This window comes from Chelonoidis abingdonii, chromosome 11, assembly GCF_003597395.2.
Source record: "Chelonoidis abingdonii isolate Lonesome George chromosome 11, CheloAbing_2.0, whole genome shotgun sequence".
Classification (NCBI taxonomy): Eukaryota; Metazoa; Chordata; order Testudines; family Testudinidae; genus Chelonoidis; species Chelonoidis abingdonii.
In genome coordinates, this window is record NC_133779.1 from 40,857,337 (window position 1) to 40,884,532 (window position 27,196).

General features: G+C 40.8%; 1 protein-coding gene across 1 annotated transcript; it reads right to left on the bottom strand.

Moving 5' to 3' along the window:
• Nucleotides 1-329: 329 nt before the first annotated feature.
• Nucleotides 330-26,821, bottom strand: MAU2 (MAU2 sister chromatid cohesion factor). Its single transcript, XM_032805236.2, is given in 20 exon segments — nt 330-4,991; nt 6,606-6,733; nt 11,899-11,989; nt 13,192-13,303; nt 13,790-13,867; nt 14,130-14,179; nt 15,268-15,351; nt 15,986-16,051; nt 16,698-16,775; nt 18,084-18,187; nt 19,092-19,182; nt 20,343-20,489; nt 20,714-20,869; nt 21,447-21,474; nt 22,762-22,856; nt 24,837-24,932; nt 25,642-25,707; nt 25,960-25,977; nt 26,433-26,743; nt 26,746-26,821. Coding segments are annotated over 20 exon segments (1,950 nt in total). The 3' UTR covers nt 330-4,916.
• Between the last annotated feature and the right edge of the window lie 375 nt (nt 26,822-27,196).

The following is a 27,196-nucleotide window of genomic DNA, read 5'->3' on the forward strand; positions in this document are numbered from 1 at the left end:
CAGCATAGACCAGGCTCAGGCATTTTTAGCATTGTGTCATGAAACCCTGAGACAGAAACCCTCAACAGCAGCAAAATGAGGGGCAGCATCACATTGAGCAGCACTCCACCTCCATGCATGGTGCCACGTCACCTCTTTGCATGTACCAGGCTGAGGTCCTGCTCGGGCATGGCTCTCTCTGAACAGTGTTTTGTCCCAAAGCAGCAGCACCTTAACCAACTTTCAGCAGCAGATCCGGAGGATGGGTTGAGTCACCACCTCCATATAAGAGGCCTTAGTAGTCATAGTTACCTACAACTAATGGAATTAGTATTTACAAGTTACTAAAATTAGAGGTCAGATTAAGCTTTATTAAAAATTCTTCTAATATAGAAAACGAGAGGAACCAAATGCAACAAACTATCGCCTAAAGTTACGTCTCCTTACATCAGTTACTGTATTTACAGTGTTAGACGAAGTAGTAGTCCTGGTATTTAGGGAGAACTACAAACAATACATTGTACAGACCCGATCATTAACATTTCACTGCAGCAAATAATTTGAGACACTTGCTCAGACAGACAGCAGAACAGTACAGACAAGTAATACTTCACTTTGTTGTTTTCACCAAAGGTTTTTCTGCACAGGCTGAAATACTGATTGGCTCCCCACTCCACCCCTCTGCCAGAAAAAAGCTTCCAGAGTTGTGGCATGAATGCCATATAGTATAAATGCTAATCAGGTTCATTTAGTGTGGTATGTAGTTTTGTCAGCACCCTGTACATTAAAGCAAGATGGTATACTAATTAGAATTTCTGTCATAAAAGAAAACCATCCATCCATCCTCTGGGTAAACTGAAAAACTGAAATCAAAGAGGCAAAACAACAGAGTTCTGAACTGCATATGTCTATAGGTAGCATAACAACTCAAGGCTCTAACACTGTTGTAACATCAGGTATTTCTGCGTGCACGTGCATGCGCACACCCGGGGAATAAAGTTCCTATATACTTTTTCAAGAAACAGTAAGCTAATTTAAATGGTCTTTCCCAAGTATGAAATTTATTAGCTGAAACCTCTCTGAAGTCTGTACTGCAGGAAATGAAATTATAATACGCAAACACTGTTTAAGATTGCATTGTCTATACATATTGAAGTTTTTATACTATCTACATGATGATGATTAAATGTTTCTGTATATGTTTTACTACTCATTTAAAAATGCTAAAGAAACTGTACAGTTTTGTTTTTTTTTAAGAAATTTATAAAAATGACTTTCATATAAAGAGAATTCAGGGACAGGAGTTTGAAGACTAGAAATATGTAGTGTTGATCAAATCAATTTAAAGTTGGATCAAGCATTTAACCAAAAAATATTTCTAAAATGTAAATTTCTAGTTTTCTGTTCATCTTGACATACAGATAACCAAAGATACTATGCATTTTAAAATCAGGAAGAACTCAAGTTATGAGACCCCTATTTTAATCTGTGCTACATACAAAATGTATTGAAAAGCAAATATAACTATTAAATAATTTAATACACAGGTATAGTCAAAAAGCATTGTACATTGTAGCAAATGTACATTGAGTTTCAGATATACAAAATTACCAGGTTAATTCAAATTTACCCAGTTTGCAAAATTCTACACACGGAAAGAAGGCAGGAGAAAGGGAAGGAAGTTTGAATTCAAGTAGAGGGACCTATGGTGGGTGATATGTCAGTTGTCAACAGATATGAACAAGCATGCCATTCTGTCCAGAGAAGATTGGAAATGCAGCACCACCCTCCTATGCAGAAGCAAGTGTTGGCTAGTCAGGTAACAGGTGGAATTCCCATTGTTATTTTCTATCACTTTACAATGAGTTTCTATAATTTCTACCAATAGAACAAAGCAATCCATATGTGCCAAGATATTGCTAACACGAAGCTAGAAAATCACTTCTGCAAACTGAAGAGCTGCACAGAGGATAATACACGGCCTCTTTATAACCCTTAGCCTTGAAAACCACTTTCAAGACCTTGGGGCACAATAGCTTCCCCTGAAAGCCAGAACGCAGTAATGCCACAGGAGGCAATGTACTTGTGTAGACTCAAGTGAACATGCCTGCCTTGTCTGGAGACCCTTCATGTGAAGCATCCCTAATGGTTTTTTTTCCTCCCCTCCACATTGCTTCACAGAAGAGGCATTTGACTAACATTTATAATGGATTTCTTTCAGTTGAATGGGAACATGATAGGTGAATAAAGAGCTTAGGGTGGATGACAAGAGCCTAGAAGGCAGGCAAAGGAACAGTGCTTGGATCATCTGAATAGGCCAATCTTTGAGGGGAATTATTGAAAAATATTTGTATTAATTTGAATATTACATTACAGAACAAGAACGTTCCCTATCAGTGAGAAACCAAAACAGAGAGACACTCACATCCCATTTTGTAAAGGCTCCATTCTTTAACACACATCCAAATGCAAAGTATAAACACTTCTAAACCAAGATCCTTTCATAGGATTTTCAACTGACAAGCACCCAGAACTGGGGGCATATTTTTAAGACAAGTCAGCAACCAGAAGTTGAGAATCATGAGGGTGGGGTGAAGTGCTGACAACCACTGAGAATGTGGCCACCTTCCATAAGTATTTCAATGGGAGGTGGTGTCTGTTCAGCACTTTTGGAAATCTGGCCATAGATGTATGAGAAAGACTAATTGCTTCATGCCGCAGAGTAAAGAAGGGATGTCCTAAGACAGGAGTCTGGATGGCACATGGAATATGGCACCATTCACCTGAACATCACTGGCTGAAATCCAGACAAAGTGACTGCAGTGACAGCTGCTTGATTGCCAGTGTGAAAAGTCTATTGTGCCAGTACCCTTCCTAGTGGCAGATGTCCATACCACAGTCTGGCACCTTTACTGGTAGTCCCATCAGAGGCCAGAAACAGAATCCATCTGTTGAGAACTGAGGCCACAATGGTACTGTGATGCAAGTTTGCAGTGCTGCTGCCAAAGCTGTCTTATGAGGAGAGAGGATTTCTCTCCCCAGAGCTGTCAATCTGGGACCCTTCATGGGAATGCTGCACTGTCCTAAGTGTCAGTGATATAATTCAAAGGAACTCCGCAAAGTATACTCTAGTTAGCGTTCCTCACAATCAACTGGCACAACCCTTCTTGGGTACAAGAATGGCATTCCAGTCTGGGCAAAAAACATTCACTGGAGATTGTGTTGATTTAAAAGAAGAGACACTATCACAAATGTTGTGGAACAGTTTCTATTTGTATATGAGAAACAAGGGATGCGTATTTGCATAAAAAGTACCCATAAAGTCCTGTCAGCTCACAAAGATGCTGTTATTGCCCGAGTTCTGGAAAAAAAACTAAGTTTATGCTGCATCCATTACTGCTCTGCAGGCCTGAAATTGAAGTATCTTCCCCTATCAGTTTTGGAGATAACCATCTTCCCCCTACTGTGCATCCAATGAAGCCTAAAATTACCATGGCTTGTGCATCAGCACAGCTCTGAGAACAGAGGTTAAACAGCTACAGTACAGCAAGCAGAAGGATCACAAAACCCCACCGTTACATAGACAAAACCGATTTTTGTCCCATTTAAAAATATATATATATATATATTACTCAATGGTCAAGTAGTAGACTGATTTCTAGAAGGCCGGTAATATGCAATCAGGCAGATACCAGATTGCTAAATAGGAGAACCACCACCCCAAGAGACAAGTTTCAAATACACTCTCACCTTAAAATTGTCGAGTCTAGCAGGAAAGTTGCCCCAAACATAAGATTAGCATTTCTTTAAAAAACCTACAGGTATTACTGGAATACTCATTTGATTAGAAATCTTAACAATAAGTATTTTTCTTATGAAAAATGCAGAGTTAAATATGTTTCAAAAAGGGGAAACACATTTAACCCTGTCTGATGACCTTTACACCATTCTGCACTCAACATGTTGGAATCCCCACTATAAGCTGTGGACACTGCTCCACAGAATTAACAACTGCCAAACTCTACTCTGCAAAATGGAAATGACTGAGTTGTGACCACATCTTTCCTATTTTGGTAGGCAGCTGGACAGCACACAGACAGACAAACACAGTAACTTCACAGCAGCAGGGTTCCAAAACTTGAGGTACAAAACAGAAAAGTTGCTCAGCAGATGGAAAATCATTTGGAAATGCAAGGTTTCCCAGGTGCATGTGTTATTCTGTTGTAAACCTCTTCTATACAGATATTCATGTCAGATTTGGGGAATGTTTACCCTAAACCACACACTTCCTTTTACTTCTCTCTTCAACAGTTTAACTAGTAAATGAGCTAATTTTTACCTTCATTATGGGATTCCAATACTTTTGGCATTCTCAAAACCTTGATACAGAAGAAGAAGAAAGGATGCCACTTCATGAACCAACTTCTGAAGCTTGTTGTAACCTATGGCTAGTCATGATTCTATCCAATTATTCCCAGGGAGTGGAGAGCCCAGAAAACAATAAAAGCAGACACGCGTCATTTCAGGTAGGGTTTAAATATTTAGATTATGATCACTGTTCCAATCTCAATACATTCTTCATTTTCTAGTATTGTCTTTTTAAAAAACAAACATCTAACCACGTTAAGGAACAAGTGTTCCTCTTGTCCAGAATTAAGGTTTAGACAAAGAGGAAAACAAGTTAAAACCAGATTGTGAGTATATACACAAACTAGCTGTATGTTCACACAGGCTACATAAAAGCTGCTTAAAATGCCCTTCCCGCTTTGTAAGTCTATGAAATGTACATTATGTGATTATCAATCCATCTCCTATGAGGCCCTTGCCAGAAGAGGAATTTGCTTTTTCTTCTTTGCAGAAAAGTTTTTGGAAAAATGTTCTGGTTTTTCCCTCTTTTTTTGGCTACATTTTTAAGCATTGTCCTGGTAGTTTCTCTTTCACAGGAGACTGGCCAGGCTGGTGGTGGGTCCATTCTGAGCCTGGAACTGTACAGGAGGCGGTCCATCTGTCCACTGAAAGACAACATACAATATGAAAAACCTATATTCACTACATGGGAAGGGGGAAAAAAATCACAGGAAGGACAGAAATGAAGAGTTGGCCATATAATATTTACCACACTGAGATAATAAAAGTCAGGGCATCAAAATTAGTTGAGAACCAGAATGTTTGATTTTTATCAGCCAGGAGTCCGTTACTAGGAAACACCACAGAAACAAAATGTTACTATTCAAACTGCCAGTCATTCCTGGGTTCAATTTAATTTCAGACATTGGCCTCTTACTTCATTTGACCTAGGACTGACAAGCTACTGAGTGAATGCATATCCTGTTCCTTCCCGTAAGAATGTGAAGGTCCAATCCTGAAACCACTCACACAAGTACAGATTTGATGGATAGGGCCCCAAGTTGAGTTTGTACAAGTCCATTAAAATGTTCAAGCTACAATTCAATTCAATAAAGGCCTGTTTCTCACCCATCTTAATACATTTGAGTGTTTTACGTTTTACAGAAAGTCTGCTGAGACAGAAAACTAATTTTTGTAATATACATTTTTCCAATCTACACTATCTAGCCTATGCAATCAGAACATGGATTATGAAAAGCTCAACAATGCAGGTTGACATCAAACTGAAGTCATTAGCACAGCACTATCACTGAAATCTGTTCTCTGAGATTGCAGGTTTTATACACATGCTCCTAGAAATCACACAATTGCTGTGGGCATCTTTGTAAACAAGAGGTTATATCTCAAGCATTCCCACCCCTGGGAAATCTCTAGAGGGACCTACTGCAGACAAAGCAATTAAATGATTTCTTTCCATTCTCCCTCTCATTTGGTCCCCAGAAAGTTAAGACATTTAAATTATTAATAATTTAAAAAAATGGATTGACTTCTTTACCTCTTCAAAACAATTTGAGTGTCAGAACATTTTGACACTGATACAGTCAAAGTCAGGGAGTCAGAGGTTAATGTAATTCTCTGGATTCCAAATTCAGACACTGTATTTAGCTCTGTTAGAAGTGAATGTAAGTGGCTTCAGAAGATTAGCACATTCAAAGGGGTAAAAACAGTTTATGGCAATGTCTGTATAGATACAAAATGTGAAATTAAACCAAAACCTAGACTGGCTACCCAAAGTCATTTCTATTTAGGCATATAAAATCTAAACATGGCAGAAATGTCAACAGTAGTGGATATTTCTTGCAATGTACAAGACAATATCACTCTCAGATTGAAGATCTGTGTGCACTACCATAACCTAACAACATATCCAGAACATAAGTGGTTTCTTGCTTTTGAAAGCAAGAACTGTAAGTAAAATGAACCAGCTGATGGGTTACAAAAACTACTTTGCTCATGCAATAATCAATCATGTGACACAGAGAAAAATACACTTGAGAGATAAAGACATCACCAACCTAACAGCCTGTACAAAAGTTAACTCATTAATTTGATCTCCATTTCTCTTTTCTGTAATCAGTCCATTATAAATATGAGGAAGCAGCCTGAAGTTTGACGACTTACTGAGATACTTGTGTGTTGGGGAAAAGGGTGGCAGATGAGAGAAGAGATCAGTGTGTTGCTTTACACATACTGCACTGTGAAAGATGAAGACTACCTACCGTAATTAGGTTGTGTTCTGGAAGACTACAAGCTTCAATATGATCCTGAAGAAGCTGCTGTGAAAAGTTCTGATGCATCTGTGCAGCTTCATGAGCATCCATTGCGTTTCCACAGGCTTTGTTCAGATCTGAAAGAGAAAAAAGTGGAGTGTCACATTTTTGTACTAACAGAAAGATTAAATGGCTGATAGTTCGGGCAGATGGCATTTTTAATTGCTTAAGAATGCCCCTTTTTATTGGCTGGAGGAAGAGATCACTTGTGTAGCCCCATGTGCAACTTCCTTCCTGTCTCCTGACTTTATAAAAAAAAGTCATTTTCAAGGGACACTGAATTCAAAGTTTTTTAAATTGATTATCTCCCCCCAAAAGAGTCTGCCCTTTAAATAGTATGCTCGGATACTTTTATAACAATTCCTCAGAAAAGTTTAAAGGTGTTTCTGCTACACTAGGGATGTTCATAGAGTTATTTTCAGCAAGGGAGAACAATGAAAATAATGACACAGGTTTAGTCTACACTAGAAATACTGCAGTGGCACCACTATGGCAGCACTGCCTTAGCGCTTCAGTGTTCACACTACCTACGCCAACGGGAAGGGTTCTCCTGTCAGCACAGGTAAACACCTCCCCAAGAGGCAGTAGCTAGGTTGAAAAAAATTCTTTGTTTACCTAGCACTGCTTACACTGGAGATTAGATCAGCTTAACTATGTCACTCAGGGTATGGATTTTTCATACCCCTGAGTGATGTAGCTGGGTGGACCTAACTGTTAGTGTAGACCAGGCCAAAGCCTGGAATTTTCAAAGGGACCCAGGGGAATAATGCTCTTAAATTCTACCACCATTCATTGGGAGTTTGACACTTAACTCCCAAGGCTTCCAGCCTAAGTACAGTGTACTGCACAAAGTTAAACTGAAAAGATAGAAAACACTCCCCTTTTCAATCCTGGTAACACTGGGTGACACCTGCAGCAATAGCCGGTAGATCGTTCAGATGGAAAGGTGAGTTTGCAACCGATGGCCCTTTATAACAAACATATACTTTTCTTATAGTCTACAACTCAGTCTAAAGCACTCTGTGATAACGACCATGACAAGATGTTCACCAAGCGCTTTTACTCTGCTACTTAATGGAAAGGCAAGATCAGACAGAATTGGACCAAAATGGCCAAAAGTTACTTTTGGTGCTAACTTCTACCCTCATAGGGTACTCCCTCCCAGTGTCTTCAGTAGGAATTGCACACTTGCATCTGAGGGCAGATTAATCTTAGATATCGTATAAAATAAAAAATATTTAACAAAATATCCCTAAAATGCTTGATGCTATTACACCAGCCACATCTCACATTCTCCACTATTGCACTGTTCTATTCTGCACGAGAGGGCAGCAGAAAGTTTCACTTTTTCTGAACGGTCTGTTATCTTTCCCTGTTTCAAAACTTATTTATTTGTGTTCCTCTCAACATTTATTCTCTTTTTATTTTCAACTTCTATGGACAATACACCAGTAGCTCCACAAGGACCAGTAATTTTTACTTGAACAGTAAACACTTGCTTGTTGTCAACCTTTGACAGTGTGTCTAGTTTACAGTGCCACCTATTGGGAAAAAAGTGTGTGACTGCATGTCTTAGTAATTACAAGGAATTATATTCACCTGACAGTAGTGCTGATTTTAATAGAAGTTGAGTTATAATTTGCTATTACAAAACCCAAATTTTGTGGAGCTTTAAAACTGCACTGTTTTAATTCACTACAGGCTGAAACTTGGCATCAGTCTCACCCTATGTAATGTTTGCTCATTTAAACTAGTCCATCCCTTTTTAGTTCAGATTTGCGCCAAAAGAGCCTCACAACACAATTCTCGCTCTCACATTATGAAGCGCTGTCTGGTGGGGGACAGTAGCATTTTGCATACAAGAGTCACAATGCCTAGTGCCCCTTCTAGTAGCTTTGTCTCTCTCTGTATTTGTCATTAACTTCTTTTTGGCACTGCTTGGGGAAAGCAGTCATAGCTGCCTTCACTTCACATCCCAGGCATTACCCACTTTGGATTCTGTCTTCCCCAAGATCAGTTTCTGCCAAAGATGCTTGCCAGTCTCTCCCTCAACCCCAAACAGCATGCACAATCCATTTGATTTTGCAGGCTGCTCTCATATTAGGTGACTGAAGAACTTTGTTTCAACACTAAATATCTCTGTTTATACAGAAAATTCTTATCACTATGACAGTCTTACGCAGGATGGAAGTTGGTGCACACAGAATGAGTTCTCAGTGTAGTGTTTCAATAGGTAGTTTCAGCTAAACCATATTCCACCTCCAAAGTTAAAATACAGCTGAAGTTAACTGAATCTGTGTTCACAAGAGAAAAATGTAAGTTTTCAAATGCAAATTGAAGACAGATGGAGAATCAGTGAGGCCTAGAAATACAACATGGCTGTTCCCAATGCAAGGAACTGCAGTGAAGAAGGCTCTCACCCCAAACAGAGGTAACATCGTGAAAAGTGATGAAGAGAAGGCCCATGCTAGATAAGCAGAAGAAGTAGGAAGAGGTACAGAAAAAGGTCAAAGGTAGGCAGGAGCACTGCAGTGTTAGTAGTGTGAAGTTTCAAAATGCTCTGCAGAGCAAAGTCAAGGGACAGCTCTTAAGGGTACCACTCTGCCCTTAATACGTCCATTTTGCCAGGGTACTCTCAGCGACTAGTAGCCAAGTGCTTTTTCATCAGCAATTCTAGGATGTGAACACAGGAGGAATTTATGAAGTAAAGTTGCATTTTTTTGTGGTCCAAAAGGGAAACCTGGGCTAAACAGGCAGCTATCATTATGCATAAATAATCTTCAGTTAAGCAAAAAGAAGAATGTTTATATCTTCTATTATCATAAACCTGAAGCAGTGTTATCCTGCAGTGAATACGATACTTATTAGAAATCAAGCTCTCCCTTAGACATCTTAATTGTTAAAAAGTATATACATATTACAAGGATGACAGTACAAAGATAGAGAGCCTCTGTGTGGTGTATTTTGCCATCATACTGATTTGACTCCTAAATATTTTGTCACATTCTAGTGTACTAACCCAGGGCTGTTTTTTCAGTATAAGCAATTCCACAAACTGTCCATGTGTATGGCTCTGTCATCCCCCATTACTGAAGAGCTTTAATCTATTTCAAGGTGACTGCCATTTCCTTGAAAGAAACCTTATGAAAGACCTGTAACCACATACAAGGACTGCAAAAAGAGGAAAATCTTAATCCAGGTGACTAGTGACTGAAAAAATGCTACTATCACGTGGCTGCCTGTTCGACAATCTATTCGCAGTAAATTAGTGGGTCACAGGCTAGTTACTAATGGACAAGTATCCACATCAAGAAACAAGGGGACGTCTGCTAGGCAGTCCCAGCAGGTAATAGCCATTGAGACAGAGTTCCCCTCTCCACTCGAGCTCTCTCCAAGGCCTGAATAAGGCACACTGATGGCACAGCGTGGGGGAAGCTTATATTGCACCCGGACTGTGGATAAATTGAGGGTGTCTGTCCCCAGGGCTATCAACACACCTCGCACAACAGCGACACTCACATACAAATCAGAAAAGTATTTCAATTGCACAGAAGACATTTGTAACCAAAGCAGCAGGAAAACACGAGAATGTAAGTCTGGCCTTTCTTTCCTGCAGAGCTTAATGTGCAGCACAGTTTTTGTAGTAACATGACTATTTATATTAAATTGAAGCTGCAGGGTAAGTCAACTGCAGCATTAACGCTGTCTGCCAAGAAGCTAGCCAACATTTGTACAAAGCATCCTGGGTCTTGTGGGAGTCAAATTAAATGATATTTATGTATGATGTGGTATAACAATCTCCCTTGCCCTATTTATGAATGCTCTGACAGCAGCAGAAACTATGAAGTGAAACAATCAATGCTTGCAGTATCCAGGATACAGTGAAGCACAGAGAATAATGTTGAAAAACGGATACTCTGTGAGAGAATCAACTACATACAAGGAGAAAACATCCTGCCTATTCATTCACCCTCGCAGCAGGCTAACCTGCCTTTCTAGTCAAGAACTAGAACAACCTCTCTCTGGATTAATTTAATGCTGCTCTTGTGCTAGCCACATGGGATTGCTAGAAAGCAATACAAGATTCTCTCCCACCCCTTTTGCAAGATGTTCATGAAGAGATACTATGAACTGCAGGCATTAGTGATTCTATTGCTGTAACAAAACATGCAGGGATGACCTCGGCATCCAAAAAAATCTGGGGCTGGTGTCAAGGTTAAAGATTCAGTAGGCTCCGGGAACAGCCAGTAGCATCCATCTGGTATTTTCTTGGGGTTTACATTTTGTTTTCCCACTTGACTACTATCTCTCCCTCCTGGTTTAATTTACTTTCCTTTCTTTCACCTTGCACCCTAATGCTGAACTAGAAAAGGTGATATTAAGATTTGAGACTACCACTTCTGCTATCAGGCACTCAAAAGCCGCTCAAACATTTTCCCCCTCTTTTTCAGACTGTGCTGCACCAGCTCATAACTGTCCCCACTGTCAGCCAATGTATCCTGATCTTTTTCTCCTCTGGGAATTGTACCTCTTTAGTGACTAACAGATGAAGTTATTTCTGGGCAAATAAGATCAGCATACAAGTTGGCTGAAAGTGGGAACAGGTAGGAGCTAGTGCAATAGTCTGAAAAAGTGGGAGAAAAGTTTCTTAAAAATTACAGTCTTCCAATGATACACCAAAGACCAAGATTTAAAAAGTGATTAGTGATTTTGGGTGCCCACCTGGAGACACTATTGGGGCTGATTTTCAGAGGATGGTTCTCAGAACTTCCTGAAAGTCAATCCCCTTTAAGGTGGCAAGTTAGACATTCAAAATCAACCTGTCCCTTTAGAAAATCTTGGCCAAGATCATTCTGCTCAAAATCAGGGCATCAAGTGTGCATAGCTGCAAAGGAGAGGCTACATTAGCAGATGCGAGTTGCTGCACAGCAAGACTGACAGTCAGGATTTTTGACATTCAGGTGACTGACCACCAGCTTCTCCTGCAGAGCTTCTCTGGAAGAAGCACCTGATTTTCACACACTTTAAATATGAGCATATCTGGTCAGAAAATTAACATTTCTTGTCTTCGACACACACACACTCCTAAAAAAACTGAGTACATAAGATGTTTATGCCACTAGCTTCTTGGTAAGCATTAGAACCGAAAAGCATGGTCTTTCCCTTCTCCCCAATCCTGAGAACTCAACTTGCTACTTGTCTTGTATACAAACATATAGGAGCGACACTTTGACTAACTTACCTCGCAGCAGAGCTGAAGACCATAGTTGCACAGACATGTCTGGGATCTTGCTAGCAAGTTGCATGGCTGGTACCACCATGTTATTACTTTCCTAGTCAAGAATGCATATTACGGTCAAACACTCATTGTAGCCACAGATATTTTTAAGATAGAAAAATGTCCCATAAACTTTATATAACGAGTGTCACAATGGAATGCTCACAACCCCCCAGCTCTTCCCTCCTCACCCGAAGATATCTACCGCCAGATAGAATATCTAGTTAACTCTTAACCCAATACTGTTCTCGTGTATTAGCTAAGATCTACTAAGGGCAATTTTCGCCTATGCAGTAACATGACAGTCAGTGTCTCTCCTGGGCTATTAGAACCACTCTCTTGTGAGATTATAATTCCTCTATATAACTCCAGTTTTGTTATTTCATCAATTACTGGATCTGCTGCAGGAAACTAAATCCAAGCACCAGATATCAGGACTTATTTAGAAGAGAGTACAAACACCTGAACACACAGTCTATACATTATGTGTATGACAGATTGACAGAGTACATATAGGAAGTTCAGAATTAAAGTTTACTGCTCCCTACTGCATAAGAAAAGCAAAGGAGGACAGAGATGGCAGATGTAAAGAAGCGCTACACTATACAAGGGGCCAATTAAGACAAGTAACTTTAAAGCAAGTGACCTATTAAGGATTTTGTTTCAATATATGAATCCCCAATAATTACAAATATTAAGTTATTGCTGAAATTGAAACAACTTTGATAACCACAGAATGGCTGCCCTATGTTCCAATCCAAGAAGTGGCTGTGTTTCTGAGGTAGGACAGTAACCCCTAAAATATTGTCTAAAGTCGTCTAGGATCTTTCAACACAATAGGAATTAGAGTACATCTACTGGGCACATCAGGGAAAATATGCTGTGGCATGCATCAGGTTGCCACAGCATGAGGATTAAAAAAAAAAAAAAAAAATGAGGATCTGAATTCAGAATCCTTTCCAAAATAATCCCGTTTAAACCATTTCTCCTCTACTTTCATCCTCTTTTCAAGTGATTTTAAACATTACAAAAATACAATCTTCTGAAATAGATTGCAAATGTCACTGCTTTGTCAATGTCCCACTAAACATGCAAATCACAAATTGAAAAGTCAATACGCTGCCCACTTTAGGTAGGATACTGCTGTATGGAACTCTTAAAACAGATTAGTTTTACAAAACCCACTGATTTTTTTTTTGGCAAACAGCAAGTAAAACAAGGGTCTCAGTAGCAATACTAAAGACTGTAAAGGCTTACCCTGTGATTCCCTAACACATAGAATATGTGACCCAGGAGTACAAGAGAACATGCTGTTAATCGGTTCAAGTCTTCTGCATTTGACATTTTCAGTGTCTCTCGCAAAAATCGTCTACCAAAACACAACAAAAATAAAACAAACATTCTATAAAACATTCTCCTTTCCTTCTAATATGTTACAAACATGTCATAACTATAATCCAGAACTGAAAGACTAACTGTGGAAGTCAAGAGGGAAATACTGGGACTCGGGAGACCTAAGATCTACTCCCAGCTCTGACACTGGCTGGTTGCGACTCCTAGGGCTTGTCACTTCCCCTCTGTGTGCCTCAGTTTCCCTATCTGTAAAACAGGGATTACAATACAGACATTTGTAAAGCACTTTTGAGATCTACCAATGAAGAGTGCTAGATATTGTCATTACTAGGAATTCAAAGCTGTAGAGAATTAAATCTAAAGGGGAATTTCCCTAAACTGTTTGTCAATCCTATTTAGACAAACAGCAAATATTAAATCAGCCTGGCCAAATTCAAGGGAAGGATTCTGGTAGGCCTGGAAGAGGCTCACCCCTTCCAAATAGCACTGACTTTGCACTCACTTTGCTTCATTGTATCTTCCTTGGAAGAAGGAGAACAGTCCTCGGATGTAGAAAGCAGCTGCTCGGAGGCAGTGAGAGCTGGGGACAAAGCAATAAACTTACCGTAAATCCAGGAGTTTTACAATCATTAGATGCGTGACACAGAATACATTCTAGGGATTTATTTTCCAACATTTCATAATCAAAGTATAGTTCTTTGTGCCAATGACTGAAAAACCTGTAAGCACCCCTTCCTTGACATCACTTGCTTTCCATACTATGCTTTTTTTTATTTTAAGAATTTTACAAGGCAAAAACGCTTTTGCAAAAACAGCATTTAGAAGATATCCAGAATCCTTACCTTACAGGGAAGTTGTGGTCTGGATTTATCCTTTCCAACAAACTGTAAAGCTGTAGTCAAGAAACAGAAATGGAAAAAAATTGTTTAACAAATATTAGCTTACAGTATGGGATATAAAAGTTTTAATGGGAGCAGTACATAAAGCAGAATGCCCCAAGTTATATAAAAAATATAGCAAGCATTTGCTGTCACTGACACAGGACGGAACATTCCAACATAGGAAGGGTACCATCAGCTCAATATTGGCCCTAAAAATCAGGTTCATAAAGAATTTTTTTTTTTTTTTAAAGACTTTGTAAGTGTTAGCATGAAACTTCAAATTTAACTGGAAAGACTTTTAATGGAAACATATGACTGGAGTGCTTGAAATCCAAAAGCTGAATCATCTTGCTAACTAACAAGAACCAGAACCTGACACTAGCCAAAAATTAAGGTGACTAATTTTCATTCTCCAAGCTTCCCTTTTTAACATGTTTCATGCTTTTGCTTGTTCAAATTGACAACGTACCATTTGTCCACATAACATTTGAAAGTAGTTTCTGAAAAGTAGCTAAAGAACCCAATCGTAAGTGCTAGAGCGAATAACAAATGCTGCTGTACAAATGATAAATACTTGACAGTTGATGTAAACTTCTTTGGAAAGAGAGTTGGTTCATCAGTCCTCTGTGGGTAACAACTAACACCTGCAAATGTCCATTTCCAAACACTTGGCCATCATTTAATTAATTCTCATTAAACTCCATGTAATGTAGATATTGCTCTTAGATACAGATGGCAACTGAAATGGATAAATTAAGTGACTGGCTCAAGATCACAGAGGGAGTCAGTGACAGGCCTGAGATTAGGACTCAAATTCCTGACTCCCACTGCTGTGCTCAGACATCTAAATCACCTCTCTGTAGGATCCAAAATGCTTGTTTCCTTTAATAGTCTGCACTGGGCCAACTCATACCCTCAAGCCCCTGTAAGTATTATTATTAATAAATGACACTACTTTGATCAGATGGGTGGTTGCCCAGCAAAGCACTTGTGGCAAAGTACACCAAGAACGAATAATCAAAAGTGCTGTCCTAAAATTTTTTCCTCTTGCAAACATGCACCTTGTAAAGCCACAGAACAGAAGCATCCAGACACATACCTCTTGATGTCTGTTGCCCTCCCTGATGTACACACTGGCCAGGTTTGTCACAATAAATGCCCACAATTCCTGATGTGTGGTGAGCTAAATAGAAGAATACAAAACACAAACTAAAACCAGAAATAGCTGCAGTGGTAATAGCTACTAAGCAACATGTTTACAGCCCTCACAAGACAAAGATATAGCCCAGCCTAGAAGATCCAAGCCCTCTAGACACTCAAAAGTGCATTCATACACAGAACTCATTTCTGAGAAGCTAATAAATGTTAAACCCAACAGCAGTCTGTAAAAGTCTCTAAAGCAAAATACATGACAGGCAGCATTTAAACAACACATTCCTGTGATGAGGCTTTTTTGTTTTGCTGTTTTATCTTAGTTTCCCTTATGTCTCTTCATATTAAAGTGCTCTCAGTTTGGGTAAGACGGAACTGCTAGGCCAGCCCTTTGAGCACAGTGTCCTCTGATGCGATAACATTAAAGCACTCAGGCTCTGTGCCCCCCCACTTTAATCCTCCCCCTCTCAACAGGAATAGTGGAATGATCCATTCAGATGTTTCACTGAGTAAGATAGCTTTCCCTTACCCAAGGAGATGTAAAGCAATACCCACGGCTGCTTCTAAAAGGTTACTTAGACCCTAGAGAAATTGAAGGTAAGTATTCTGTGCCCACCTCTACATTTAATAGAGCTACAGCAAGTAGTTTTAGCATTAAATCTTACCCGCAATGCCGTTGTAAACTGTGCTTCTGCATTGTCCATGCAATTAACAGAAATGCAGTAAAGCCCCTGTAAAAGAAAGTGCATTTTAGACTATGCATTCTAGTAACTGTAGCAAAATTGCAATTCTGCAAGCAAAGGAGATGGTCGCAAGTTTGATCCACGAAATCCTGACATTATGAGGCATTAACAGGAAAACAATGTAATGTGTTATGCCAGACACCACCAAGCCTGGTTTTGTTTGGTTCACTTGAAAAGATCAAGTAATTCCTGTATTGCCAACTTCTCATCACATTATTGTAAACTTCATTTCTTCTTAGAATCTATTTGTTTCGTATAACATTAAAAATACAAATTCTACATACAATGAATCATCTGATGCTTATTCTGTTACCAAAACGGATTCCCTACAGCATACAATATACCTTGTTCACTTGCAAAGTTCCCATACTTAAATGTGCTGTATTTTTAAAGGAGAAGAGTTTAAATAGTTAACAGTTCTATGGCTATTACAAAATGCTTGGTATTTGCTTAAAAGACAGATTAAGGCAATTCACAAGATTTCTAGATAATGAATAAATGATCTTGCTTGGCGCGAGTCTAAAAACTGGCTAAGGCTTGCATCACTATAACAGTCATCTGTAACAATCAAGGAGGAACTCTAGGTATGGTGCCACGTATAGGCCAAAACTCAAGAGTAATAGTGTGTACTCACTAGGAGAGTATGTAGCTGCGCAGCATGATTAGAAAACAGTCTGGGAGATTGCTGGCAGAGTTGACAGACTTGTGAGATCTGTTAGAAAAAAATATTTTAAAAGATTAAACCAATTATTTCTTTATTACATCTAGGCTGAGCCTGCCCCCACTTCCCAACAGCCGGAACTGTAAGAGCCATTCAGCTTATTGCTGTGCTTTGTTCAAAATTAAGTTAAGCTCTGCATTGCACCTTTAAAGCAGAGACCAGACACGCTGCAAGCTAAGCCTTACATACAGTGTGTATACACTCTTCCCCATACTGGGATATGTGCACCAGTTAGTTTTCAGAATTATTTGCTTTATGGTAGATTCTATCATGTGCTGGGCACTATCCACCCACATAAAGCCATGGGTCCTGTCCTGAAGTGCTCATAATCCAAGACAACATGCAACAGGCAAAAGATGGAAGAGAGGGACAAACTATTCAAAGGGTTTAAAAAAACAAAAACAAAACACTCATGAACTATCACCAATTACTTCTTTATTTAGGTACTATTACCTGGCTAATTTCTTCTAAACACTGTGGTAGGCAGTGTGAAACGATTTGAAAGGTCAGTGGACCAATTCAGAAAGCATGTTTCATAAATAAGGGATGGAATGGAAGACAATGCAGACATTTGGAAGAGGACTGGACAATAGGGAAGCTGAGACCAGTGTTATCATCAGCGGGGAGAAGGAGGTGGTGACATAACAAGACAAAGAAAAGTAGGGAAGGGCTGGGAAAGCCAGTGCAATATGCCTGAGCTTGAGTCAAATAGAGAATGGGGAACCGGTGGAAGGATTCAAAGGAGGGATGACATGATCAGAGGAACAAACAAGGAAAATTAATCTTCAACTGCATTTTTTTATGAACTATCAGGACGGAGAGGAGAGCCTGGATGACAGTTTTAGCTGCATGGATAGAAAGAAACAGATGGATCTTATATATGCACAGGCTGAAGTGCACCATGGTCGACACTATGTGGAAATAAGGGAAAGAAGAGTTGAAGACAATTCTAGTTATGGGTTTGAGTTAAGTGACAGAAAAGTGGATGAGGGAAAAGTATCTGGAACTCAGTTCTGGCCATTAGCAAGCTATACTATTTTAAAACCCTGCGAGTAAAATCTCTGAAGTGCTCTCAGATGAAGTACGGATGGGAGCTTAATTTCAAGGCTTAAGAAGCTTCTCGTCTTAAGGATTCCCAGACACTGCTATGCATGTTAGTAGTTACACTGAGACTACTGGGATTCCAGCGAGAGTCTGAACATGTTATTTGGAAATTAAATCTCCATATTTAAACTAATGTTTATTACAATGATTCAGGAATATTCACAAGATTAAATAAGCATGGAAAGACAGTTTTACCTCTTGCAGTGCTGTAGCTTTGTGCCCCGTGACAAGCCGACACATGATAATATGTTCCAACAAAATAACTTGGAAAGATGACAAAATAGGACTGCAGTCCAACACTAAGAGGGAAGCAAGGGTAGTTCAGGAAATAAAGTTATATAGCACTATAACATCCTAACCCCGCAGCCTGGGCCCCATATAACTACTACAAAGCTAGCTTCCCTCATGCCAACAGTTCAACAGAACTTCAGCACAAAGACTTCTGAGCAGAAGTCTGTATGAACTATGTGGCACTGGATAAGCCAGCTTGCTCCGACCTACTGTTTCAGTTGCCACTGGGGAGTGAACCTATTTTTAAAAGGAGAATTGTCCCTTCATCAGGGAAGAATGGCAATCCAAGGTTCACTTAGCTGAACCCCTGGGGATCATGACTTTGCTTCCAATAAGTGAGATCTTGAATAGTCCAGAGTTTTGAATACCCAAGATTCCACAAAGCAGTTTAAAAACTGCAAGAAACTGATAAATTAATCTTTCTGTACTCCCATAACTCAGCAGGCTAACCAGTACGGGGGAGGGATAGCTCAGTGGTTTGAGCACTGGCCTGCTAAACCCAGGGTTGTGAGTTCAATCCTTGAGGGGGCCACTTAGGGATCTGGGGCAAAATCAGTACTTGTTCCTGCTAGTGAAGGCAGGGGGCTGGACTTGATGACCTTTCAAGGTCTCTTCCAGTTCTACAAGATAAAATAATTGGAGATATTAAAAAAAAAAAAAAAAAAGGTATATGTAGGAGAAAGAATTCCTGTTCTGGACTCAGATCTTAAGAAACCAACTTTCAGACCAGAGCAAAATTCTTACAGCTAAGCAGTAAATCCTCATACATATGCTTATGGAAGTAACCCTGAACAGATCAATAACATTAGAGGTGCCTGCTCTTGCAGGCAGACTGCATTTTTTCGTATTTTTATGTTAGCACCAGATAAAGGTGCCTTGCAACTCATCAAAAGTTTTAACCCCCATACTTACTTTTTAGCTTTTCTAGCTGCATGAGTGCTTTGTCTGTGTACTTTTGTGCCTTCTCCAGGTATCCTGCTTGCATGGAATGCATCACCGTCACCTGCCACAGAACATGAGAAAGAGGGTCTGAAAGTCTAACGCCACACTCCAGAACTGCAGTCAAAACAATTTAAATCATCAAACTGAAATCTAGTCTAGTTAAGTATTTTCAGGCACATGGAGTCATATCTCCTTGCTTTGTTAAAAAAATAAGCTTCTGCCACTGTCAGTCATGAAGAACCAACATAGCTCTAGGAGAATGAACTGGATTCTACTTGGCTCATGTAACGTCATTGTTAACTAAGTTTCATTTTCAGGGCTTCTTGTACAACTCCTTTAAATGCTGCCGTGACTGAAGGGAATAAAAAGTTGCACAGGTGTCACAGACCAGAATTTGAAGCTAATGGTAGAAATACAACAAAACAACACAGAGTCTGAAAAACCTTTATTACCGGTGATTATGGATAAGCTAGAAAAAACAACACAACTTTCAGATCCCAGGTTTAGTTGGCAGGGATGATCGATCTGGAAATTAACACAATGATCATGATGCCATCTTTACAAAGTCAATTTCTAGAGCAAAACTCCATAGATTATTAAACTTTCATGTAAATTAACTGCTCTTCCAAGATAGTCTCTCACAATATAGGACATCCATTGCTATTTAAAAAACCTTGATTGCCAACTGCAGCTTACCATGTGGTGACTTGGACCACTAGGAACAAAATTTGAGAGTACCAGATTCATGCTTACTTGTGACCACTCTGGTTTCTAGAAGCAAAAGGCTATTGTATTAAAAAACACTGTATTTAACACACACTACAACAAGGCGCAGAATGGCAAACTCTCCTAGCCAATTCTTTCAGACCATGTTTGCCATCTGTTGGTTGTTTTAAGCCATGTAAGTCACCATACTCTGACCTCAGTAAGTTTGAACTTACAGGATGAACTACATCTTTTTGATCCCTGTGGAGAGCAAGGATTAAGCATTAGATTAGAAGAACTATACACATGTGGGAGGGCAGAAATAAAAACTCTTTGCTCTGTACTGTGCATTCAGTCCATACATAAAAATGGCAAAATCCACAACCATTTAAAGAATTAAAGTGCTTGTACACTGGTATACTCTGGATACAAGATTCATCCCGACATGAAATGAGCACATTTATCCCACACCTCATCAGTTAACAATGGCCGCCTAAGTAAAACAAAGCTTCTCACCAGGTAGACCAGCACACACATGTGCTCCTTTGGCAGCCAGTGAAAGAGATCTGCTGGGTTGCTGGGTAGAATTTCGTCGTCATGAAGAGTCGATATGGTCTGAATGCACTGCTGCAGCTGCTTCAGACATGGTTTCACACTTTTCACCTGTGAAAGTTGATTCATATGAGTCACAGGTCATGCCATCTGGGACAACACCTGAATATGTATATAGTTCAGTAAACATACCAACCAGTTAACAGTCCTTGCTTTAAAGAGTTTAGTCTACTTTAAAGGCATAAGCTGATGCAGTAATTTCACAACACAAGACACCATAGCCTTTTGGACAGGAATCTTTCCCAAACATGTAACTTTGCAGAATTATCACATACCTGCCCAGCATCCAGGTAATGAGTCACCTGCAGCACCAAGAAGAATACTCGCAATGATTCTTTCTGGATGGGATTTCCTTGCCAGTTTTCAACTATCTGTCCACACAAAGTAAGGAGTGGGTGCACTTCCTGCAGTTTCCGTTCCATTAGAAGAAGCTATAAGGAAAGCATTGTGTGTATAAACAGTGCAGAGCAAACAGCTTAAATGCTCAGTGAAGATGAGTCGAAGCTGTTGAGTGCTCTTCCCTTCTGAATGTTGAGTGTGATTTATTAAGTCCCTAAATGTAGATTTAAGATGTTAACTTTAAAGGCACCCTTTTTTAAAAAAGAATTTGTCATTATATGTTACTGGACCTTTTATCTTGCATCACAAAAGGGCTTCTTTGCAGATTATAATCAACTTCGCTAATCTGAGATATGCCTGCCTAACGGTGCTTAATTTCTTCATGAAATTACTTGTGTGTTATGTGTATTATACTTGTGTGTTATGAGCAGGCAAGACATTGAACTACGTAAAAACCCTGCCAGCCAAAGGGCAGATTTCAGGTGCATTTCAAACATCGTGCTTGCTTATGGAAATGAAGCAGAATATGCTTAGCACAAGGAAGGCACACAACACACATTCAAACCAGACATAATTTCAAGACCAATAGCCTTATTCTGTCCCTATAAAGTGCATGAATTGAAGTAATAGAATTAACTTATTTGTTACACTTAAATATATCCAACTTACCATCCCTTTACTTAGCAGAAACAGTGCCCTGAAATAAAACAAAACCGTGTCACAGCTCTAAGAAGGTACAGCACTGAACAAGATACACTCACGAGAGAAAACGCAGGGTAAGTGAATGCTGCAGACCCTTTCAGCACAGACCATACCATATTGGTATAAGTATCACATTTATAATGCTCAGACTGCCTGGGACGCTGGGTGTAAAGTCTAGTCCAGGGGGCGGCAGCCTTTCAGAAGTGGTGCTTCGAGTCTTCGTTTATTCACTCTGATGTAAGGTTTCACGTGCCAGTCACACATTTTAACATTTTTTTTGAAGGTCTCTTTCTATAAGGCTATAATATATAACTAAACTATAGTTGTATGGAAAGTAAATAAGGTTTTTCAAATGCTTAAGAAGCTCCATTTAAAATTAAATTAAAATGCAGAGCCCTCAGGACCGGCGCCCAGGACCTGGGCAGTGTGGGTGCCACTGAAAATCAGCTCGCATGCCATAGGTTGTCTACCCCTGGTCCAGTAGAACCAACTCAGCCCTTCACCCTTTCATGGCAAATGAAGTCCATGCAATCTATCATGTGAGGGCCTTTGAAATGAGATTCTACTAAAAGAGGTCTTGCCGGCTCTGCAAGGCCATCCATTCCATGGTCCTATTTATCAGACCACAGGTATCCTTGGTCAAATTTTGCCCTCCCTCATCACTGTGCAGCATGCTGTGTCACTGGCTGGGTGCGGCCACCCCAGTGGTGGCAGCATAGACTTTAGAGTACCTTTGACGTAAAAGGTAAATTATAAGACAATATGTGGGGTGGGAGAAGAGGGTTTAATCAAACTTTTGCTGTTTATCAAGCAAACCACAGAAAACACCCATTGTCCTCCATCTCTGGGGCTCCACTCAAAGCAGCAATAAGGGTCCTGCCAGAGCTAGAAGAGGAAGGCAAGTTTAAAGCTGGAAAAAGGAGTCCAAATCACAGTGCCAGGGAATTAAAGAGTCTGAGGCTTTAGGTCTGTATCTAGGCCTTGAAAGGTCTCCATCTGCAGGGGAGCCAAAGGCTAAAGCCTACATGTTGGGAAGATTTGAGTAGATGAGGAAGGCAAAGGAAGTTCTGTTTAAGACTAAGGCTCTCCAGAGCTTTGGTGTAGAGTGCTGGTGTTTGTTTTCTGCTAAAAGGAGCCTTGGATAGGCAAGAGACTCAGATTTGAGAGAGAGAATACATGAGAAGTACTGGTTTGATTATGATGGATTTACAGAAGCTCATTTGCAACCAGTGTCTCTATGTAAATTAGAATAAATTAGAAGAGGTAGGTGAAGGAAACATACCTGGTATATTCTGATCCTACTACCCGAGCATATTCTGCTCCAACTCCTAGAAGGTCACATGCAGATACCAAATCTTTTTCAAGTGTGTGAAGTTGCTAAAGAGAAAAAAAAAAGTTAAGTTTTCAAGCAAGCATTTTTAATGATTCAAACTTCCAGTTATGGGTCTGTTTTTTCTCTTTTTTGCTCTAGGTACATACTCCTGTTACAATAATTGGATATTTTGTTATGAAATTAAAGTTTGATACAACTGCTTAATAGGAGTTCTTTCATGTCACCTGAACACAACAGGCGGCCTTTTCAGGAAACCTTTCCTATTCCTCTTCTGAAAAGTCTTCAACATTTCAGAGAAAATCCCCTTCAAACCATTTTTTTTCACACTTATCCAAGTTACCAAAAAGTAGAGGTGGTTTATTCTACACACAGCCTAATCTAAACCTAACATACAGTCAATAGCAGTGGTTCCTTTGGCAGGGAAGGCACTATCATAAAGTCAGTGAGCACCACCTGATATTCAGTGCTCCAGGCCAGGGAAGAAGAGTGGGGTAGGTTTTTTTGTGATGCATCCTTAGATTTTGAAATTGGAATTTTCCCCATCTCCAGCCAAAAAGCCATTTCATCTCAGTGAAATGTATAACAGAATAAAGAATTCAGGCCTTTTGATCAGAAAGAAGCTAGAAAGAAACATGCCACAATACCGGCAACATATTTGGGGGTTGTAAGAAGAATCCTTCACAGAAGCACAGAATATAACTGGAGGTTAAGCTTCCTATAAGTACATATACAACTCACTGATAGGTAAATATTTGTCCCTTAATTGACAGAAGTGCAAGGCTCTCAAAATCTCAACTCAAATTACACAGATGAGTCATTTTCAAGGAAATAAGTTGTTGCTATTTGCTTGAGCCTATACAGAATGAGGAAGAAGAAAAGTAAAGGTGAATGTTAACACATCCTTCAAGAAAATAGTTTGGCAAGCTCCCTTTGAAAGTGCCTCCAAAGCGCCTGCTTCTTGCTTGCATATATGTACCTGCCCCTAGAGATTTCCACTACATGCATCCGACGAAGTGGGTATTCACCTATGAAAGCTCATGCTCCAAAACATCTGTTAGTCTATAAGGTGCCACAGGACTCTCTGCTGCTTCTAAAGAACAATTCCCTCAATTCTTATCAAACAGCCTTCACTGTATTCTGCATATCTAACAGGCTGCTGAGAAAAGGCAAATCTTGGAAGAGATATTGCTAAACAGTACTCTCTTGACTGCACAGTCCAGCAGAGAGAATGACCTGCCTCTCTCTCTGCTTAGTTAGCCTGCAAACTCTTTGGATGATATGATGTGCTCCTAATCTTAACAGGCTGGGATACCCTATAGATAGGTTAAGAATATTCTCTGAACACATGGACAACAAAGGTAAGGACAAGATGTCAAGCATACCTAATTCCAAGATTGTTCTCAAATGATGCCTAAAAACCAGTACTGCGTTAAACGTTCAACTGAAGCCATGCCTAAGAACATTTACAAAACAGGGACAATAACATTTCTGATGTTGACCTGAAGCCTTCATAGTAACTCCACTTTCTAACCCAGCTCTGCTGTGAATCTTAGGGGAAGTGGAAAACAGTGGAACCCAGACTTCTATCACACCATCCTCAGGTAGGAAACTCACTATTCTATACAGTCAGGCTTCATGGGGAGGTTTCTATTTTATGTACATTTTGAAGGGGATTCTTCCACCTTTTCTCAGGATTCTGTGTCCCTGCTAGAATCCTGAGGATCCCACGCTCCCTTCACCACCAGCCACATCATCACTTATGCAGGCAAAGAGGCCTCTATTAGACTCCATTTGAAGTCTATCACAATAGTACAACATGAAGCACACTCGATAATTCAGTCTATCTACTATTCCCAGCCACTGGCTCAAGAGACAGACACCCAAGCCTTGCTGTGTCTGCAATAATACAGAAGTATTCTCTCCTCTTTGCAAAAATCTAGAAATTTACAAGTGCATTATACTTTCTTCCTGCCATTTTCATAGTCCTTTTATGCAGCTTTATAAGTCACCTGAATAATACTTACGGCAAGCTGAAAAAGTAGTCTACAGTGCCAGTACGGAGTCTGCTGTGAAATCTGGATGGCTTTACGCAACAAAGGCTTTGCTGCATCAACTGAATTCTGAAATAAAAATATGTACCTTAAATTCAACAGTAAAACAAACCTATATAACGAATCTTCAGCACTAAAAGCAGTGAGATTTAATGAAAGATATTCTGGTTTGGTCTCAATTTAAAAGTCTTAAAGCAAGAAAACAAAAAAAATTGAAAACAAACATTGACATGAGTAATCAAATTTGTAGTCTAAAGATGTGCTGAACAATATTAGTAAATAAATACATCTGCACACTCATATAACCCTTCATACATGCACAAAAATGCTTACTAGAGAACACTAATGGGCTTGCTTGAAAAAACTAAGACTCCTTTTAAAAATCTTTTAGTAAATCTAATCCAAAATATTCAAGGCACATAACAAAAGTATCTCAAGCAACTCCAAAAAAGTTAGCCTGTCTTTTCCTCCATGACTAATGGAATAAATAAGGATAGTAAACTCATTTTATCACAGAACTTAATTGTAACAGTAATTGCAACCAGCATAACATGATATATTGAAACATGTCAGAACTTCCATATTACTTCACTATAAATTAAGCTTCCTTGCAACAGAGATCATCCATACTCAGGAGTATGTTGTACCTGATGTGTGCTCATGTGGTGGTTCTGTACAAAAAAAATATGTAAATTGTCAAAACCTCTTCATCCCCTTGACAGAGCATTTATGATCAGCAAAGTACCATATTTTTTAGGAGCAGCCTCAATACACTCACCTCTTGACAGTACAGTTCAGACAGAAGGCTTGCTGCTTCAAATTTAACATCTTCAAACTGTGGAATCTTGCAGCATCAGAGTTAAGCAAATATTAAACTTTGCTACAATAAGTATTAATCCACCAAGCAATGCTCAATATGCCAAGTCAAAGCTTAAAAATTGAAGAAAGAAGCCCCATGTCTGGAAATTGGCGAGAACTACTGACAAAATAAGGAAACAGATTCACTCTGGCCAGTTATGTTTGCTGAAATATTTCACATTAAATCCAGACTATAAAAGTGTTAAAGTTGTACTGTCAGATGGTAAGGAAAGGATACTTGTTGTGATATCAACCACTGAAAGAGAAGACAGATTACAGTAGTTAGTGCATAGTCAACAATACTAAGGGGTTAATTTAAGAAACTGCCCCACAGCCACCCATTCTCTCACTCTACAATTTCTCTGGTAAATAGAACATGGCTTGTGGGCCTCAATCAAGCAGTCAGCACGGTCTCCCTCCATGGCATGAAACCTTTCACTCTGTCCACCCAAAAAATCTCCACACCAGCCTGCCTCGCTGCTCAGTGGGCACCAAGTCACGAGCTGGCTGGGGCAGAGACGGGGAGAGCAGCCTGACTCCCGTTCAGGGAGCTGGTCACCAGGGCAGGGAGAGCTGTGGTGAGTGGCGGGCAGCCTCCAGCCGTGAGCACCCTGCAGGACCCCACTCTCCTGCGCCGTGTCCTCGCCCCGCCCCCCACTCGCTCACTGCCTCCTCTGGTGCCCGCTACCCCCGGCCTGCGCCGCCGCTCACCGCCTTCTCGAGGTGCCCGCGGGCCTGGTCCCCGTTGCGGGTGTGGTGGTAGAGCACGGAGCCCAGCTGCAGGTGGGTGCGGGCCTCCATGCGGGCCGGCGGCTTGCGGGGCAGCACGGCCTGCAGGCAGTGCACGCACAGCCGCACCTTGGGCGGGCTCGACGTGCGGAAGTGCTCGGCCAGGCCCAGCAGCGCCAGGTACCACGACTCGCCCCCGCCTCCGGGCCCGGCACCCACGCCCGAGGCCCCGCCCCGGCCCGCCCCAGCGCCGCTCCGCCGGCCTCCCGGAGCCGAGCCTGTCGCCCCCCCGCCGCCTGCTGTGCGGCGGCTTGCTGCTGAGGGGCCGCCCCGGCCGCCGAGCCCGAACCACCCCCAGCTACCGCCGCCATCTCAGGGCCGCCGCCACAACGCGGGGGCGGGAGCGGCTGCCCGCGCAAGGGCGCATGGGAGTTGGAGTCGCTACCCTGCCTCACAGGCCAGGGCGGCCCCGGCGCGCATAGGTCACGCGAGAACTCAGAGCAAATCCCGCGCGCGCGGACTCCGGGGAACAGCACTCACTTCCGAGGACGGCCCGTTCCCCGCGAACAGGCTCATGGGAAATGTTGTTCTTCACTCTCCTCCCCCCCCGCCTCCTTGGAGGCCTCGCCAAATCGCGCGAGAATTGCTCGCTCAACGGGACTTCCCGCGCGCAGTTTCATGGGAGCCGTAGTCCCTGTCTTTAGCCCTACCCGTGAGGCCGAATCCGGCTGTTGGGCCGAGGATGG